Source organism: Salmo salar, chromosome 11 (genome assembly GCF_965601325.2).
Source record: "Salmo salar chromosome 11, fSalSal1, whole genome shotgun sequence".
Classification (NCBI taxonomy): domain Eukaryota; kingdom Metazoa; phylum Chordata; class Actinopteri; order Salmoniformes; family Salmonidae; genus Salmo; species Salmo salar.
In genome coordinates, this window is record NC_138301.1 from 82,938,793 (window position 1) to 82,955,522 (window position 16,730).

The window sequence follows — 16,730 nt, forward strand, 5'->3', positions numbered from 1 at the left end:
GTTCATCTGTCCGGCCCAGAGAGAGGGAGTGGAAAGGAGGAAGGGGGGAGGAGTGGTGGGACTCAGTTATGGAGGATGCATTAGTGGGTTGTTGTTGTTGTTGTTAACACGTTAAAGTTAAGAGTTGGTTGGTGGCTCAACGACAGTGAGGATGATGATGATGACCAGTGAGTAACCAGCGGGGGGGGGGGGGGGGGGGGGGGGTAAAGGGTGGCAAATAATAACACTGACAACACTACTAACGTACTGTAATCACAAAATCACTGCAAAATTACCAGAACGATAAATAACAACCCAACAGAACTATAATGACAACCCAAATGAAACATTAAAGTCACATTTTACTGTTATTTACTACACAGTAACACCAAGACCTACAACAATGTCCCCTGAAGTCTCGGATAATTATCGAAGCCCTGTTAAAGACAGTATGGCCAAAAACAGTGCACATTCTTGTCCTTTATTCTTGTACAGGGAGAAGGAAGTGAGGTCACAAAACCTACCCCCAAATCTAGGCTTGACCTTCGAGTATGTGTGTGAGAGAGAGTGTGTGTGTGTGTGTGTTACCTTGTTCTTGTTCTTAATGAAAGGCCACAGTTTGCCCTTGCTCTTGCCCCCGCTGGGTCGTTCCTTGGCCTCTCCTCGTGAGTTGGACAGGCTGGTTTCAGAGACCGTCCTCTTCATGGACTGGCCTGGCCCATAGTCCTCAAATTCTACGTCCCCCGGGGGCTCGAACCCAGACTTATACGACTCCACCACCTGCTTCGAGTCCTGGTGGGGTGGGGTTAGGTGGGGAGAGCGATAGTAGGGGAAATTCAGATCTTATGGCTAAACAAACATTTGGATATGACTGGATGGAGAAAAGATATAGACAGGATTGAAACACTGATCGAAATAAACAATTCTGTTCACTCTATTTCTATTCCTAAAACCAGATTGTGTTTTCCTCAACCAAGTCCAGAAATAGCATAGGACAGAAATGTTCTAGACCAGGAAAACTTGATTTGTTATTGTACTATTTCCAGTTGTTGTTATCAGTTCATTACTTCAGCTCAATCAAGATGGATGCAGAGGGTGACCGGAGGTCGAGGAGGCTCCACAGCCTGAACTGAGGAAGAGGGGAACGACCTGGAACTGTCACACAGGAGCTATGGTGAAAACACCAGACGTCAGGGACTGACAGTCAGGAAGCAGCTCATTAATCAGCAGGCTGTGAGGTCTTGATCTCTATCCTATCTATACTGATAAGGTCAAAGGTTAGAGGTCATCAGCCTGGCCGCTGCCCTGAGGTATATATGGTTCTGGTTAGAGAGGGTATGGAAGGGAGACGTTCCATGTGACTCTGTTATTCCTATTTCGTTTACTGGAAAAGGCAAAAGCACAAGCCTTAGCTTAGTCATCTCCCCTCCTTATCTAACCCACACACAAACACATCAAAAGCTGAAGATTTTCTATTGCTTGCACTAAGATATGTTCCGCCATCTTAGCATACTGGATTGAATGCTTGAAAAATCTAATTGTTTTGGCCAATATCAATGACTTGAGATAAAATAACAACATGGGTGTTTGTTATGTGGTTAAGTGCATCAATTCATCTTCTCCCAGTTTTGTAGGGAACTGCTAGTTAACTTTGAGTGTGCAGACAATAAACTGGCCAGATCCAGAAAAGCGGCTCCCTCCTGCCATGATGTAGTGTGATACTTAACTTAGCAACATTCTCCGTCAGGCAGAGGAGAGAGAGAGCCCCTCGGCGAAGACAGGAGGTTGGCAAAGACAGTTGTTAAATTGTGAGTGTAATTGTGAATTTTCGCTCTCAAAGCGAACCTTATCGCTCTCTCTCTTCCACTTTCCTTCTCTATCTCTGTACCTCTCTCTCCTTTACCTCTCTCTCCTTCACATCTCCCCCATCTCTTCCTCTCCCACACTGCCTCTCTCTCTCTCTCTCTCCTTCACATCTCCCCCATCTCTTCCTCTCCCACACTGCCTGTCTCTCTCTCTCTCTCTCTCTCTCTCTCTCTCTGTAGACATATCTCTCTCTTCTCTCTCTCTCTCCCTTACTCTCACTTCCCACTTTCTCTCATTACTGCTCCTGCTACCCTGCTGTTTTCCCAGCTCGCTCTCTGAAACCATTAACTTTAGGAGTGTCAGGAGACGGGGTCTAAATTAGCCCAGTGGTGATTGGTTGAGTCAGGTGGCTGAGTGAGTGAGTGACAGGGCTCCAGGGAAAGGAGTCACACCAGTTGTAATCCCAGGTTCTATTACGACTGAGCAGATGAGCATTTGAGGCAGATAGGCGAGGCACATATCTCCAGTATTTTTGAATTTAGTCATACAATAAAACACATAGTACCCACATAGTTGTGACTTGGTACTGTACTAAACTCACAATCGTGTGTGTGTGTGTGTGTGTGTGTGTGTGTGTGTGTGTGTGTGTGTGTGTGCGCGTGTGTGTGTGTACTCACAGTCTTTGGCTCAATGGACTCGGCAGCCTTAGTCATTCCGTCTAGACATTTCCCTACGATAGGCAGCACCTCGCGGTCCACCTCCGCGTACGTCTTCATGGACACACCCACCCTCTCGATCCGCCTCTCCTCCATCTCCTGGAGTTTCTACACACCCACACAAACACGTCATGTTCAGCACGCATGACAATGCTATTACAAACACCTGCTCACAGTAGCCCTGAAGTTGCCCCACACTACGCTGCTGAGGGGGTAGGACTAAACAGACTGATATATAAAGACATGATAGGTCAGAAGAAGTCGGGTCAATGCCCCACCAAATGTTCTGAACGCAGTGGTTTCAGGAACTTTCCATAGGTCTGAAAATGTTCTCTCTGTCTCTCTATTGTTCTCTATCCAGTGAAAAGGACTGTGGTGTTAGAGGTGCTCCACGTTTTTCCATTGGCTCTCAGGGAGACATACGAGAATTGGAATACTTTCTTCTTCCACTTGGAGCTACTCTCTGGACCTGTGTGTGTGTGTGTGTGTGTGTGTGTGTGTGTGTATGTGTGTGTGTGTGTGTGTGTGTGTGTGTGTGTGTGTGTGTGTGTGTGTGTGTGTGTGTGTGTGTGTGTGTGTGTGTGTGTGTGTGTGTGTGTGTGTGTGTGTGTGTGTGTGTGTGTGTGATATATTGGGGATGAGAGTGTAGTGTAGTAATGTATTACCTGGAATATATTGGGGATGAGAGTGTAGAAATGAATTACCTGGAATATATTGGGGATGAGAGTGTAGTAATGAATTACCTGGAATATATTGGGGATGAGAGTGTAGAAATGAATTACCTGGAATATATTGGGGATGAGAGTGTAGAAATGAATTACCTGGAATATATTGGGGATGAGAGTGTAGTAATGTATTACCTGGAATATATTGGGGATGAGAGTGTAGTAATGAATTACCTGGAATATATTGGGGATGAGAGTGTAGTAATGAATTACCTGGAATATATTGGGGATGAGAGTGTAGTAATGTATTACCTGGAATATATTGGGGATGAGAGTGTAGTAATGAATTACCTGGAATATATTGGGGATGAGAGTGTAGTAATGTATTACCTGGAATATATTGGGGATGAGAGTGTAGTAATGCTCATTCTGCTCCTGGTTGAACTTGGTCAGGAAGTTGGAGTATTCACTCTTACTGTCAGCAGCCATCTGGTGTCTCATCTGAGCCTGCTGCCGCGCCTGAGGAGGACAACAAACACAAACACATGCACACCACACACACACACACACACCACACACACACACACACACACACCACACACACACACACACACACACACACACACACCACATTTAATGAACTTGGTGGCCTCATGACACACACACACACATACAGAGAGATTACTCACACATACGCACAAGCATAAACGCACACACACTATCACAGGTGCAGGTCTGTGGAGGGAGTATCAGTAGCAGCAGCAGCCATTGGTGATGAGTGAGAAACACACACGTGAACAGGAAAGAACCTTAGGAGCGACAAATACCCCCAACTTAACCCTTGAATGGGAGGGATGGAATTCACCACAGACTAAAAAGTTATATTTCATGTCATCTGTCATATTGATAAACCATCAACATCGACAAAACAAACATGTCAAGGGACATGGCCAAAGTCTCCTATATCTCAGAGTCGTCGCCCCCCCCCCCCCCCCCCCCCACACACACACACACACACAGACAGAGGGACAGACAGGTGGGAGAGGTTTCATCTCCCCATTCCTCCTCTTACACATCTTGGAGGACAGAGACACAGTCTAGCCCAGACTTCTCCACCCACACATTAACCAGAGTTACACACACAGCCAGCTAATGGGGAAGGACACAACCTCTTCGCTACCACACCTATACAGAAGGCCCGTGAATGCGTGTAAGAGAGAGGCAGGTGTGCGGAAGGATAGACACACACCACCATGGCAACACGACTGATGACAAAACCTCTCAGCCCCTTTCACATCCTGTCGACGCTCTAGGAAGTAAACAGCAGCTAACCTACGTATCTCTGTGATACGCCACTCCCACCTCTTCTGTAGAAGACGCTTCAATCTCTATAACAAATCTGAAAGCTCAAAGCTATTCCGAGACTGTAATGTCTTACACACATCAATGTACCTTACAGACGAAAATGTGGTAATGGTAGTGTGAGGGTTTTGGGAAAAGAAGAAAATGGACAGAGATAACTTTAAGATGCTTTTGCTTGCATAGTTCCATAAGCCAAGCAAGATGTTGATTCATGTGAACGGTATGAGTATAAAGCAAAGCAGAAGTTTACACACGTTCGAGTGACTAAGATATCAATTCTCTGTTCTCACACAGGAAAAAAAAGAAAACAGGTACAAAGACACCAAAGATAAGTTATTAAAGGTAAAAAAACACAAAACAACTACAATACAGAGCTATACAGATATACCTGAGAGGACATATGGACATTGTCCAGTACTGGACAGAGTACAGATATAGGACAGTGCTCAATGAGAGTCGGTGTGGTCACTAGCAAGGCTTGAACAGGTGATTGTGTTTTGGGGGTGACCTGTGTGTATGTTGAGAAACAAGGTCGAGACTTGAGACGGTGTGTGTGTGTGTTCCCACAGATATAACACATGCTCTGCCCAGTGTGGACCTACCTTGTGGGAACTTCGCTTCAAGGTATGGCAGAAAAATAAATAACAACAACAAAAACACACACAAAAGTGTTAGCCACTTCCTGCTGAACAGGACCCAGTTTAGTCGTAGTAGCAGAGAGGTAAAATACTTAAGTAAAAATACTTTATAGTACTACTTAAGTAGTTTTTTGGAGGTGTCTGTACTTTACTTTACTATTTACATTTTTGACAACTTTTACTTTTACTTTACTACATCCCTAAAGACAATTATGTACTTTTTACTCCATACATTTTCCCTGACACCCAAAAGTACTCGTTACATTTTGAATGCTTAGCAAGACCTTAAAATGGTCAAATTCATGCACTTATCAAGAGAACATCCCTGGTCATCCCTACTCACTAAACACAAATGCTTCACTTGTGTTGCGCGAGTGTTGGAGTGTGCCCCTGGCTATCCGTAAATTGAAAAAACAAGAAAATGGTGCTGTCTGTTTTGCTTAATACTTGAAAGGAAAGGAATTTGAAATTATTTATAGTATATAAAGTATATTTTAGCAATTACATTTACTTTTGATACTTAAGTATCTTTAAAACCAAATACTTTAAAACTTTTACACAAGTAGTATTTTACTGGGTGACTTTCACTTTTACTTGAGTCATTTTCTATTAAGATATCTTTACTTTTACTCAAGTATAACAATTGGCAACTTTTTCCACCACTGAGTCATAGCTACATGTCCTGGACCAATGAGGATGATTTCATCCAGAGAAGGGGAAGTAGGTGGATGATGGGTAAATCAACACAAAGCTGTGCCAGAACAGGGTAACAACATCATGTTAGGGCTACTTTAACACTGGTATTATTAACCACAGTAGCTAAACAAATACAGAATCACTTTTTTGTTGCTGAGAATTTTCCTGCAAAGCAGTGTATTGGGGTTTTAAAAAGGCTTCTAATGTTTGTAATTTCCACTGAAATGTCCATAATTTATAATCCACATAATAATTCACAGGATTATGTTCCTTCAGCAGCAAACTGGCTCAAATTAAGATCCTACATCTGTAGTGGGGACGTGGGGCCATTCCTCAATCATGAAAGTGGTTGTTTGAGGGGCTCCAGACCAAGTGGTAGGCCTATCGTGCCTTTCTAGAGTACTTTACAACTGAGACGTGAGGGGCACCGAGCAGTAGACCTTCTTTTCTACCATCTTCAGTGCTTTCCAACTAAGACAACACTCCATAGGAGACTCGGTGAAAGTACGGGGTCCACACAGAGCCATACTGTCTAAATCTAAGCGGTGAAGCAGCCAACCCATAATTGTGGTATTTTTCCCATCAGTGGAAGACAGGAAGCTGTGAGGTTTGCACCAGCTGCTTACCAAACCACAAGAACCCCAGCTCAACAAACTCCAGTCTCTCTGATTATACCGACTGCTCTGAGATATGGTCCTAACTGAGACTACACAGCCTTGGATTTCCCTAGTCCAAATATATCCCATGTGGAATACTGCTATTATTTTAAACATAGTTAGGAGTGTATTAAGGTTAAGATTTACAACAGTTTCCGCATTACTGAATTCTCTCAGCAGTGCTTGAGATAACATACCACAAGATAAACACATAAAAACACAATCCAACACTTAGTGATCCAACCATCACCATAACTCAAATCAACATATTCATGGTTGGGGTGGTGACATGTCGTGCCTTCCAATGATGTAATACTCCAAGGTCTTCGAAATGACCGAGGAGGGAATCTGTCTCTTCAGACAGAGTAGAGCAAGAACACATGGAGGCGTTTGGTTTCACATGGCTGAACTGTCTGCCAGGATCATCTATCAGCCTCTTACATGGCCTGGGTGGCCCTTTCCTAAGTCAATGACCAAAAGCGCTCTCTTTGGCCTCGTGGGTGGAACGTTATTAATGTTTCATAATAAAAACCTGATGAAAATCCAGTGTTTCTATGTCAAACAGTTTCGTTATAGTTCAGTCTTCAGTGATGTATATAAAGTGTAATATTGGGATGCAAACTTAAAACTGAATACATTTCAATCTGACGTGGTACAGGTGTCCTCTCCTTTTTTAAACCCATAACCACGTGTGTGCGATGTATACCTTTGTTTCAGAGTAGATTTGTTCAAGAATACCAAGAATTGCTCTGTGTGTGATAGATAGAAAGTGATAGATTTAGTACATGATTTTGTACTAATTGATCTCAGTGTGTTTGCAGTCTTGTGTCCATGATATTATGTGCCAGTGTGAGAGAGAGAGTTGAGGAACACAGGTCACATTAAAATAGTAAGGCGCCATCCACCCCAGCTCTAAGATTCCCAGACCCAAACAGAAAAAAACGCAAATTTTCCATCTGATACTGTGATCAGAATGATAGCGGGCCGTTTATGATCTGCCACGACAACAGCAACGAGACAAACGTTGAGTAACTGTTGGAAAGAATAAGGCACAGAGTAAAAGAGCAGATGCCCGGAAATGATGTTAAAAAAAAAAAAAAAAGGAAGGAAGGAAGGAAGGGAAAAATTGAAATGAACGTCCCAATGTCAGCTGGGTATATTATAAAAGAGAAAATGAAAGCATATCTATTTATGCGTTTTATTTTTCTCCATGTCTTCAGAGAGAGAGTGAATCGGAGTATGTTAAAGGAGGAGAGTAAGGTCAGAGTCAGACAAACACCCACACAACAGATACTATGTCTGAATAATTTAGGAGCTGTTAACACTGCTGCAGTGTTCCATTAGATAGAAAAACACACAACTGGAGAACACAGGAAAGTGTGTACTGTGTGTGGGGGTACAGTGTGAGTGCTTACAGACTCATGCTTATCTATGACTGGGCCTGTTTACCACAAGTGGAATGTTAATGTATCAGACAATCCACTGGCAATGATACGCTCTACATACAACACTCCCAAGAGCTATGTTGCCTTCTCTTACCATAACATGATATAGAGTGTCACCAATTTTACGTTGACTAACATCAATCTTCACATGCAGTAAAAACATCCTTGTTATTACTAAAGACTTGTTGGTTTCTCATAACTAAGCAGGAAATAACTTGAGAGATAATTTACAAAAACATAGAGGACTCATACACAGTGCCGCTGTTGTTTCCCAGACTTGGTTATGTGTCTGTTTTTGTTGTTGAGGGAGAATCAGGGCTGATATTGTATCTCAGTTCAGTTCCTGTCAGTCCAGTTCTGTACAGTGCTGCACTGGTCCGAGCCAATGGTCTGAGCCCACCCATTGTGGCTGTTTGGCTGTGAGTCAGTCTCAGTGGGGACAAAGAGGCTTCTTGTTCAGGCCTGTATTAGCATCATAATCGGATCTGAACCATGTCAGCTCTGAGCTCTGAGCCTGGGTCGCTGCTGGGCGGACTGCTGATGAAGCAACACGCCGGGATGGTGGCGGTGGTGACCCATGATGCCTTGCAGCATGGCGTGGCATGGGCGGCACTGTGTGGGTTAAAGGCAACGACGTCAGAGGCTATTCCGATTCCCGACCGATGATTTGGGACACAGGAGGTGGCATCGACACAAGGCCCCAAAGGCTTTTTATAAAAGGTCCCAAAGGCTTTTTATATAAGGCCACAAAGTGTGGTGACTGGTGAGATTTGCCAGGGAGAGCAGAAACACAAATATACAGATAAACAGACAACACATTCACACGACTCAAATACTACTTTTCCCAGCACGCATGGAGGGAGAGTTGGATAGAGACAACAATGTACACACACACACAAACACACACACAACCCCCCCTCCCCCAACCCACACACGGACACAAAGCTGGTTGTGCTGCCAAGCGACACGGTAGACAGGCAGGCCACAGTGACTGGCTACTCTGCTTCTGGCCTGGCCAGCAGTGATAATGAGGACTCAGTCAGTCCTGCTATCAGCCGTGATGAGAAGTGGGAGATCACTGTTACTGTGCTGCTGCTGACTGAGAGAGACAAGGCCAGCCTGTACAGAAAGCCCTGCAGCGAAACAAACTGTTACTGATGCCTCACTCTCATGAGGTGGGTGAGAGAGGGAGAGAGAGAGAGCGAGAGAGAGAGAGAGAGAGAGAGAGAAAGAGAGAGAGAGAGAAAGAGAGAGAGAAAGAGAGAGAGGGGGGGTGATACAGTACAAAGAGAGGGATTGGTTGGGTGGTGAGCAGGAGAGCGGTGAGCACCTGCATTTGGTTGGTTGGTGTTAAGCAGGAGAGTTTGTGATTGGTTGGTGTTAAGCAGGAGAGTTTGTGATTGGTTTGTGGTAAGCGGGAGAGCAGTGACAGAACATACCTTCTCCACGTCTGCCTTCGTCACATTGATGTCGGCGTCCATTCTCTCAAAGTACTGCTGCGCCCTGTCCGCCTCTTTACAGTCCCTCTCGAATCGCCGTTTACTCTGAGGGGAGAAGTCACACAGTTCATTCAGACGTCACTCATACATATTATGGCCTAGATATGCTCACTAATATAGCATTACCTCAGTCGGTGCAATATATCTACTGTAGTATATCATGCTGCAGACTTCACTCATATACAGTATGGCCTAGACATCCTCACTAATAATATAGGCTAATATACATTTGCCCTTTGGAAACTTGGAGAATGGAGAGGGGTTGACGTCACACAGAGTGGAATTCATATAGTTTCAAATTAGACATTGTGTGCCATAGACGTCAGTTATCCTACATTGGACATGCGGCTTCTGACACAGCCAGAGGGTCTCTCTCTCTCAAAGTCAAGTCTGTCTGAAGATTAAATAAATGTTCATGGTGGCCGTTTGTGTGCAAAACCATCCCTTCTTCCATCCCTCCCTCCATCCTTTGCTCTGAACAATTTGTGTTTGTTCTTTGAGGGTGCACTCTGATCCCTGCCTAGCTGCTCCAAGCACAATGGTAACATTGAGGACAGAAAGAGGGAGGAGAGCTGCCATGTTCTCTCTCTCTCTATATACAGTATATTTTTTCCTCTCTCTGTTTTCTCCCTCTTTCTCTCTCTCCCTCACTCCTTCTCTCTCCATCTGTTTTCCTCTCTCTGTTTTATCTCTCTCTCTCTCTCTCTCTCTCTCTCTCTCTCTCTCTCTCTCTCTCTTTCTGTTTTCCTGTTTTCTCTCTCTTCCTCTCACTCCCTCAAAGGACAACCACACCGTGATAAGGAATGCCCTGCACAGACTCCGAAAAATCACAGGGATAGGCTCTCCTTTACAGAGAAAACAAACACATTGACACTCCTTCCACTCCTTCATTTGTTGGCCTCTCCTGCTTCACTACTTGTGATCAGCTTGGAGAGAACCCTTTATTCTAGGCTTGTCCAGGAAAAATGCTTCAGGAATGCATAATAATTTGCTGCAGTGTCCTTGAAACTCTACTCGACAAAGCTGTTCTGCGATCCAGAGGTTCTCGATAACATTCTTCAGTGTTTATGAGAACCTCAGTCTGAATTGTTAACCTGTTAACCTGTTAATGAGGGAATATCTTAATCTGCTTCCATGCATTCTGACCAGTCTCTGGCAGTGCATTTAACAAGGCTAATGGTCAAATGTTATTATCAATTAAACCTTTGATACAAATCTACTTGTCCAGGAAGCATAGGGCACCACACAATTTCACCACCTCCACTTCACTTCTTAATTTGATCTAATCTCAATCTCAATCTGAGATGCAGTTATGACCGTTGATAAACGTTGAGCTCTGCTGTTCTAGGCTCGACAATCTTTCTCATTCACAAGAAAAGGACCATTGTTTTCGGTTTAGTTTCTCATTGGGATGGAATGGCTTAGGGAGGTAGGCTGTTTTGCGGCTGTATTTTATGAGTATAATCCTGTGTAAATTCCTGCCTAGTGATTTTTATTCAACAGTTCAATACATTCAATACCCACTAAACTTGACTAGCTGCCATTCTCACTGCCAGGTAATGGGCTTCAGTTTTTCCACCTACTACACTGCAATGTAGCAACTGCATGCACACTATGACTATTGGGTTGTCATAACTGTAGTAGTACTCTGACTACATTTACTGCACACAGTACTCACCGACTCCAGCTGTTTCCACGAGCATTCAATGTGTTGCTGTGCTTTACGTCCATCGTGGAAATGCTGAGAGAAAGAGAGAGCGAGAGGGAGAAACAGAGATTATTATTATTATTATTATTATTATTATTATAATGTCTGCTTATAAATCATATCTACTAGGGCAGTGGATCAAGAGATCAAGGGCAGCGATCCTGCTCTCGATAGAGTGATAGAGAAACAGCGAGAAACGGGGGGATAAAGAAACAGAGGTTAGAGAAACGCTGAGTTTGCCCTTGATGAAAGAGAAGGAAGGCAGATGAAATGAGGGGTGGTTGGTGTTTCTGTCAGGATGTATGACTCACGCCGTGAAACACCAGGAGATTCTAATTACAACAGCCAACATAACGTACTTAAAAAAAAAAAGCAGAACAAAACAGAAGCTGGTTGGTAAGTTAGAGCAGTGTTTTCCAACCCTGGTCCTCCAGTACACATTTTTTTTTATTGTAACCATGGACAACAAGCACACCTGATTCAACTTGTCAACCAATCATCAAGCCCTCAACGAGTTGAACGAGGTGTGTTTGTCCAGGGCCACAACGGAAATGTGTACTTTTGGGAGAACTCGAGGACCAGGGTAGGGAAAAACACTGGGGATTAGAGTGTAGCACTGCAGAGTCTCATGCTCTGACACTAGTGACATACTACAGGAAGGTGAGAGCAAGCTACTGATGATTACCATGCCTGGGGATAGGACACCCATCTTCTGGTGGCCAGAGCCCAGAGGGCCAGAAAACAATTAGGCTGTACTGAGGCATGACCATGGACGGTGTGTGTGACTCTGTGTTTGTGTGTGTGTGTATGTATGTATGTATGTGTGTGTGTGTCTGTGTGAGCGAGAGAGAGAGAGAGAGAGACAGGGGAAGAGGGATTTAGAGAGGGGGGAGAGAGAGAAAGAGAGCGAGAGAGAAAAGAGAGAGAAATGGAGGGGGAAAGGAAAGATAGTGAGAGAGAAAATGTTGTGATAGACAGGAAAGACAGGGAGATATAAAGGGCAGCAGGAGAGGAAATGACATAGAAATACCCAGACAAACACAGATAGAGATTGATACAGAGAGAGATATTCTAAGATGGCTGCCAGTGCCAGCCTTGCCAAGCGTGGCATATTGCACACGGAGGACATGGCAGCTGTTGGTCTGGGCACGCTCAGTAAACACGCTGGGTGTTTTTCTAACAGGCCCCACTTGGCCTTCCCCCCCTCCCGGGAAAGAATGAGAGAAGGAGATGACTGAGACCACACTTGGCCAAAAGACAGAGCACGTTTCTCTGCAGCCCTCTTAGTGAAAAACTACTGGTATATAAAAGAACGAGTACTTCTTCTCTGGATTGCCATTGAACATGTTAAAAAGACTGTAATAAAGAGACTGTAATAAACCAACATAAAAATGTGTGTTGTCAGTTATAAAGGCCTAATAATTTATCACTCCTATTATAAGACCTGGATAAAACATTTAATTGAAGCAGTTGATATCAACAACGAATGAAAGAGAGCTATCCCCAGCAGGCACCAGTCTGTGCTGGTCTCAGCCTCAGTAGCTGTGTAGCTGTGTTAAATATCTTCCCCGGGTGTTCAATAAAGGACACAGGCTATTACACAGCATGAAAATCCCAGCGATTGTATTTCAGTGACGTGTCAGTGCTTCTAATCTAAATGGCCTCTGCCAGTAACTCTTGTATTCAGCACACACACACACACACACACACACATGCCTACAGGCACAAATGCATGCATGTCGCACACAACACACAAACACACACACACGAGCACACGCACACACACGTACTTACACACGCACATACGCGCGTACACACACACACACACAAACAAACACACACACAAACACACATGAGAAGAACTTAACAAGGAATTAACATCTCCCCAATTAATTGTTTACAGTACATGTCAATCAATGGCTAGGCTTTATGAATGAACTGGGTTGACCTTGGGAATCTCAATTCTCACTTCCCTATCTCACTGGTAAAGTCATGACTATCTTTGGGGAAGCTGAGTCAAAGGAAGAAGTCCTCAAACTGTTTCAGAGGAAGTCCTTCAGTTCTTAAAGGGAATGGCTCACCCACACAATGGTGTGAGCCACTTTAAAGGGTATGTAGCATAAACGTAACCACATGTAACATATGGATTTGTATTAGTATACACATCAAAAGTCCCAATGCAGTTTTTTTGTTCTGTATCTATGGATGCGACACAGTCGTTCGTTCTAAATGTTCCATTGCCGTACTGGCTGGGAGCGTTCTTATCTCTTTCTTGCTAGCTAGCCAACTACGGCTAACTACCAGTCACGTCAAACAGCGCAGCCAGAATAACAACAGTAGTTGCATTTACATTTGCGATCATTTAAGGTGTTTTCAGGTGACATTTATTTGGAGACATCCATATAACAATGAGCTAATGAGGGGCGATTTCACCTGGCATAGAAAATGTGCTCACTCGTCAGGACACTGTTGTTCAGAGGAGCTAGCCAACAACACAGCTAACACAATCACTTCAAACTGAAGCTGGAAAGACTGCAAACTAGCTGCACTTAAGTTTTGTTTGACCTTTTTTCAATTGACATTTCTTTGTATATATCCATAAAAATGTGGCCAGCTGTCCCATAGTAATGAACGTGTCGGGAGTCGGGACGAGACAGCTGGCCACATTTTTATGGATATATACAAAGAAATGTCAATTGAAAAAAGGTCAAACGAAACTGGAGATCGAATTTGAATATTGAAACAATGTTGCAAATGTCGGAGAGACAGATAGCAAGGTTTATACAAATCTCCGCTGTTGAAAACTAAATCTTAGTCTAAAAGAAATGTGAGAAAATGTGAATTTAATAAATACCGGAACAAAACAAGAAACACGAGTAGCGTACAGACATGAAACAAAGAAACATAATCAATAACGCCTGGGGAAAGAACCAAAGGGAGTGACAGATATAGGGGAGGTAATCAGGAAGGTGATGGAGTCCAGGTGAGTCTCATGAGGCGCAGGTACGCGTAACGATGGTGGCAGGTGTGCGTAATAATTAGCAAACTGGCAACGTCGAGGGCTGGAGAGGGGGAGCGGGAGTAGACGTGACAAGATGCTTTTTATAGTGGAGATCAAGTTTATAAATTGCCTGGCTGGGCTGATCAGACAGTGGATTGCGCAGTCAGATGGAACAGAGTAAATAGGCATTTTAACTTCATAGATTTAGCCGGTGGTAACTTGTGGAATAGACACTGGCTGGAATGCGGTTTTAACCAATCAGAATTCAGGATTAGAGCCACCCGTTGTATAAATTTGCAACAACCCAAAAACATAACTATGTTTGTACTTATAGGTAACCAGATCGTGACTACAACTAAGTTAATACATCTTTGACCACACTGTGTTGTTACATTGGTGAGTAATATCTCATGCTTCCTACCCTTTAAAATGCATTGGGGAGTCCAGTGGTGTAGTCAAGTGTCTCAGCTCTTCAACTGAAAATATACTAAAGGGTCGCTCCCCAAACTCCCCTTTAAAAGGTAACATGTTTGTAAATTGATCTTAACTGACAGAATAATATTTACTTCCTCAGGTCGCCACACAGAGAGGCAGGCGGCAAGTCATTTCACAAGACACAAGACACTGAAAAGACCGGATCAAGTGGCATTGTTAATGTCCAACTCTCTCCGTCAAGCAAATATTTGTTTCTCCATGACAACATTTCTGAGGGAAGTTTACGAAACCAAAGGCAATGGAGACTGTGTGTTAGGGGGAAGACAGCCAACTCTCCATGTTGTTTCAAACACTTCTTCCATCACATCACAGATAAACAAACCACACTGAGACTGTGTTCCAAATTGCGCCCTATTCCATTTATATAGTGCACTTCTTTTGACCAGGGCTCATAGGGAATAGGGTGCCATATGGGACACATACTGAGACACTAACACTCCTCCCCAAACAAGCTACTCTTGAGAACAACCAATGCTTCAGTACTGTAGTACACAGGGCTGTGATGGAATATATAGTCCTACAGTATGTGGCAGAGATGTATGGCTATACGATGCATGGATGCCATATGAAAACATTAGCGAGTCTAAAGTAAAATTAGTTTTCTAAGTGTATGATTCTGACCTGGACAGCTTTAAGAGGCATGGGCACCATTTAAAACAAAAAGAGTCTGCCTCGTGTTTCTGATTCAGACCCATCTGCAATAAAGATACTGCAGGTCTAGTCTGATGAGAACATAGACTACACTCTTAAAACAAAAACAAAAAGGTTCCAAGGGTTCCTCTGTGGGAAGAGTTCTACAAGGAACCAAAAGGGTTCTACCGGGAACCAAAAGGAGGTATTCAAAGGGTTCTCCTATGGGGACAGACAAAGAACCCTTTTAGGTTCTAGATAGCATCTTTTTTTCCTAAGATTGTACATGTGCATCTGTATGGGCAACATAGTCTACAGACAGTGCTTCTCAGTGTCTGCCAGTCTATCCGGCCATTTAAAATTACTGGACTGCCTTGCAGTGATCCACTTGGCCCCGGTCCATCCAGAACGTATGGTCCACACCAGGGGAGGGGAACACCCCTCTTATCTCCCCTCCCACATAGCCTCCCCTTCTCCTATCCTCCTCCTTCCCCTCTCCTCCACTCTTCAGAACAGCAACATGTGACTGCCGGGGCTTGGGGCTGCCAAGGAGCCCGCTGGCATTTCAACAGGTCAATGACCTGAAGCTCTGAAGGCTCTCACATTCAGAGGAGGGGAGACTGGCAGAGAAACATGCATTATTGATAGGCTGATTAATGTTCTAAACATGCACTTTAGCTTGTATTCCCCTCAGTCTAAATTACCATGTTCTTGACTTTCTCTCTTGACTTTCTTTGCTGGTTGCCTAGATTTGGGGTAATGATTAAGAATGCGGGTTGAGTCCAAGTCAGGTAGAAGAGATTTTGAAAAGATCAGTAAGATGAAGTGTCTCATGTGATGCCAGGTTCAGTTGGTAGCCCTTTACTTGGACACGTGTTCTTCTCCCAGACAAAGGATTTGTCCACTATCCTCCTGATACAGAAAAGAAAAGACTCTCTCACCAACATTTAGACTCACCTTACAAAAAATGATCTGCATAGCTGTTAGTGAACCCCCTGAACCACACACACACAATCTCTTTAGTTCTTCAGAGGATTAGATCCATGAGAGAGAGAGAGAGAGAGAGAGAGAGAGAGAGAGAGGGGAGGGGGGGGATTTTTTGAAAAAATGGTAGACCTGTAGCCTTATTGTGTGCAAAGTATAAGATCATATCTCATATCTAAGCCGGTCATCATCCCACCTGCTAAATCAGATTAGAAAGGTGGCCTGTGAGTCCTTTCCAGCAATCTATCAAGGTTTTGCATCCCTCAACACACATTCTGACCAGTGGACTGAGGGCCAAGAGTGAGTCCTACCCACCCTGAATGGCACTGCTGCTGTTGCGTGGGCAGTGCAGGAGGTTGAGGGTCTGCTGCTGTTGCGTGGGCAGTGCAGGAGGGTGAGGGTCTGCTGCTGTTGCGTGGGCAGTGCAGGAGGGTGAGGGTCTGCTGCTGT

The 16,730-nt window shown here is 44.0% G+C and overlaps 1 protein-coding gene across 21 annotated transcripts in view; it reads right to left on the reverse strand.

Moving 5' to 3' along the window:
* Positions 1 to 16,730, reverse strand: part of LOC106562963 (formin-binding protein 1) — a 103,618-nt gene that overhangs the window by 22,225 nt on the left and 64,663 nt on the right. For all 21 annotated transcript variants that reach the window (XM_082958099.1, XM_082958096.1, XM_082958095.1 and 18 more), the window contains exons 5-9: positions 11,141 to 11,203; positions 9,403 to 9,507; positions 3,557 to 3,685; positions 2,463 to 2,609; positions 568 to 771 (exon numbers count right to left, since the gene is read on the reverse strand). In XM_082958099.1, the coding sequence (XP_082814225.1) occupies positions 568 to 771; positions 2,463 to 2,609; positions 3,557 to 3,685; positions 9,403 to 9,507; positions 11,141 to 11,203 (648 nt within the window). The remainder of the gene's footprint in view (positions 1 to 567; positions 772 to 2,462; positions 2,610 to 3,556; positions 3,686 to 9,402; positions 9,508 to 11,140; positions 11,204 to 16,730) is intronic.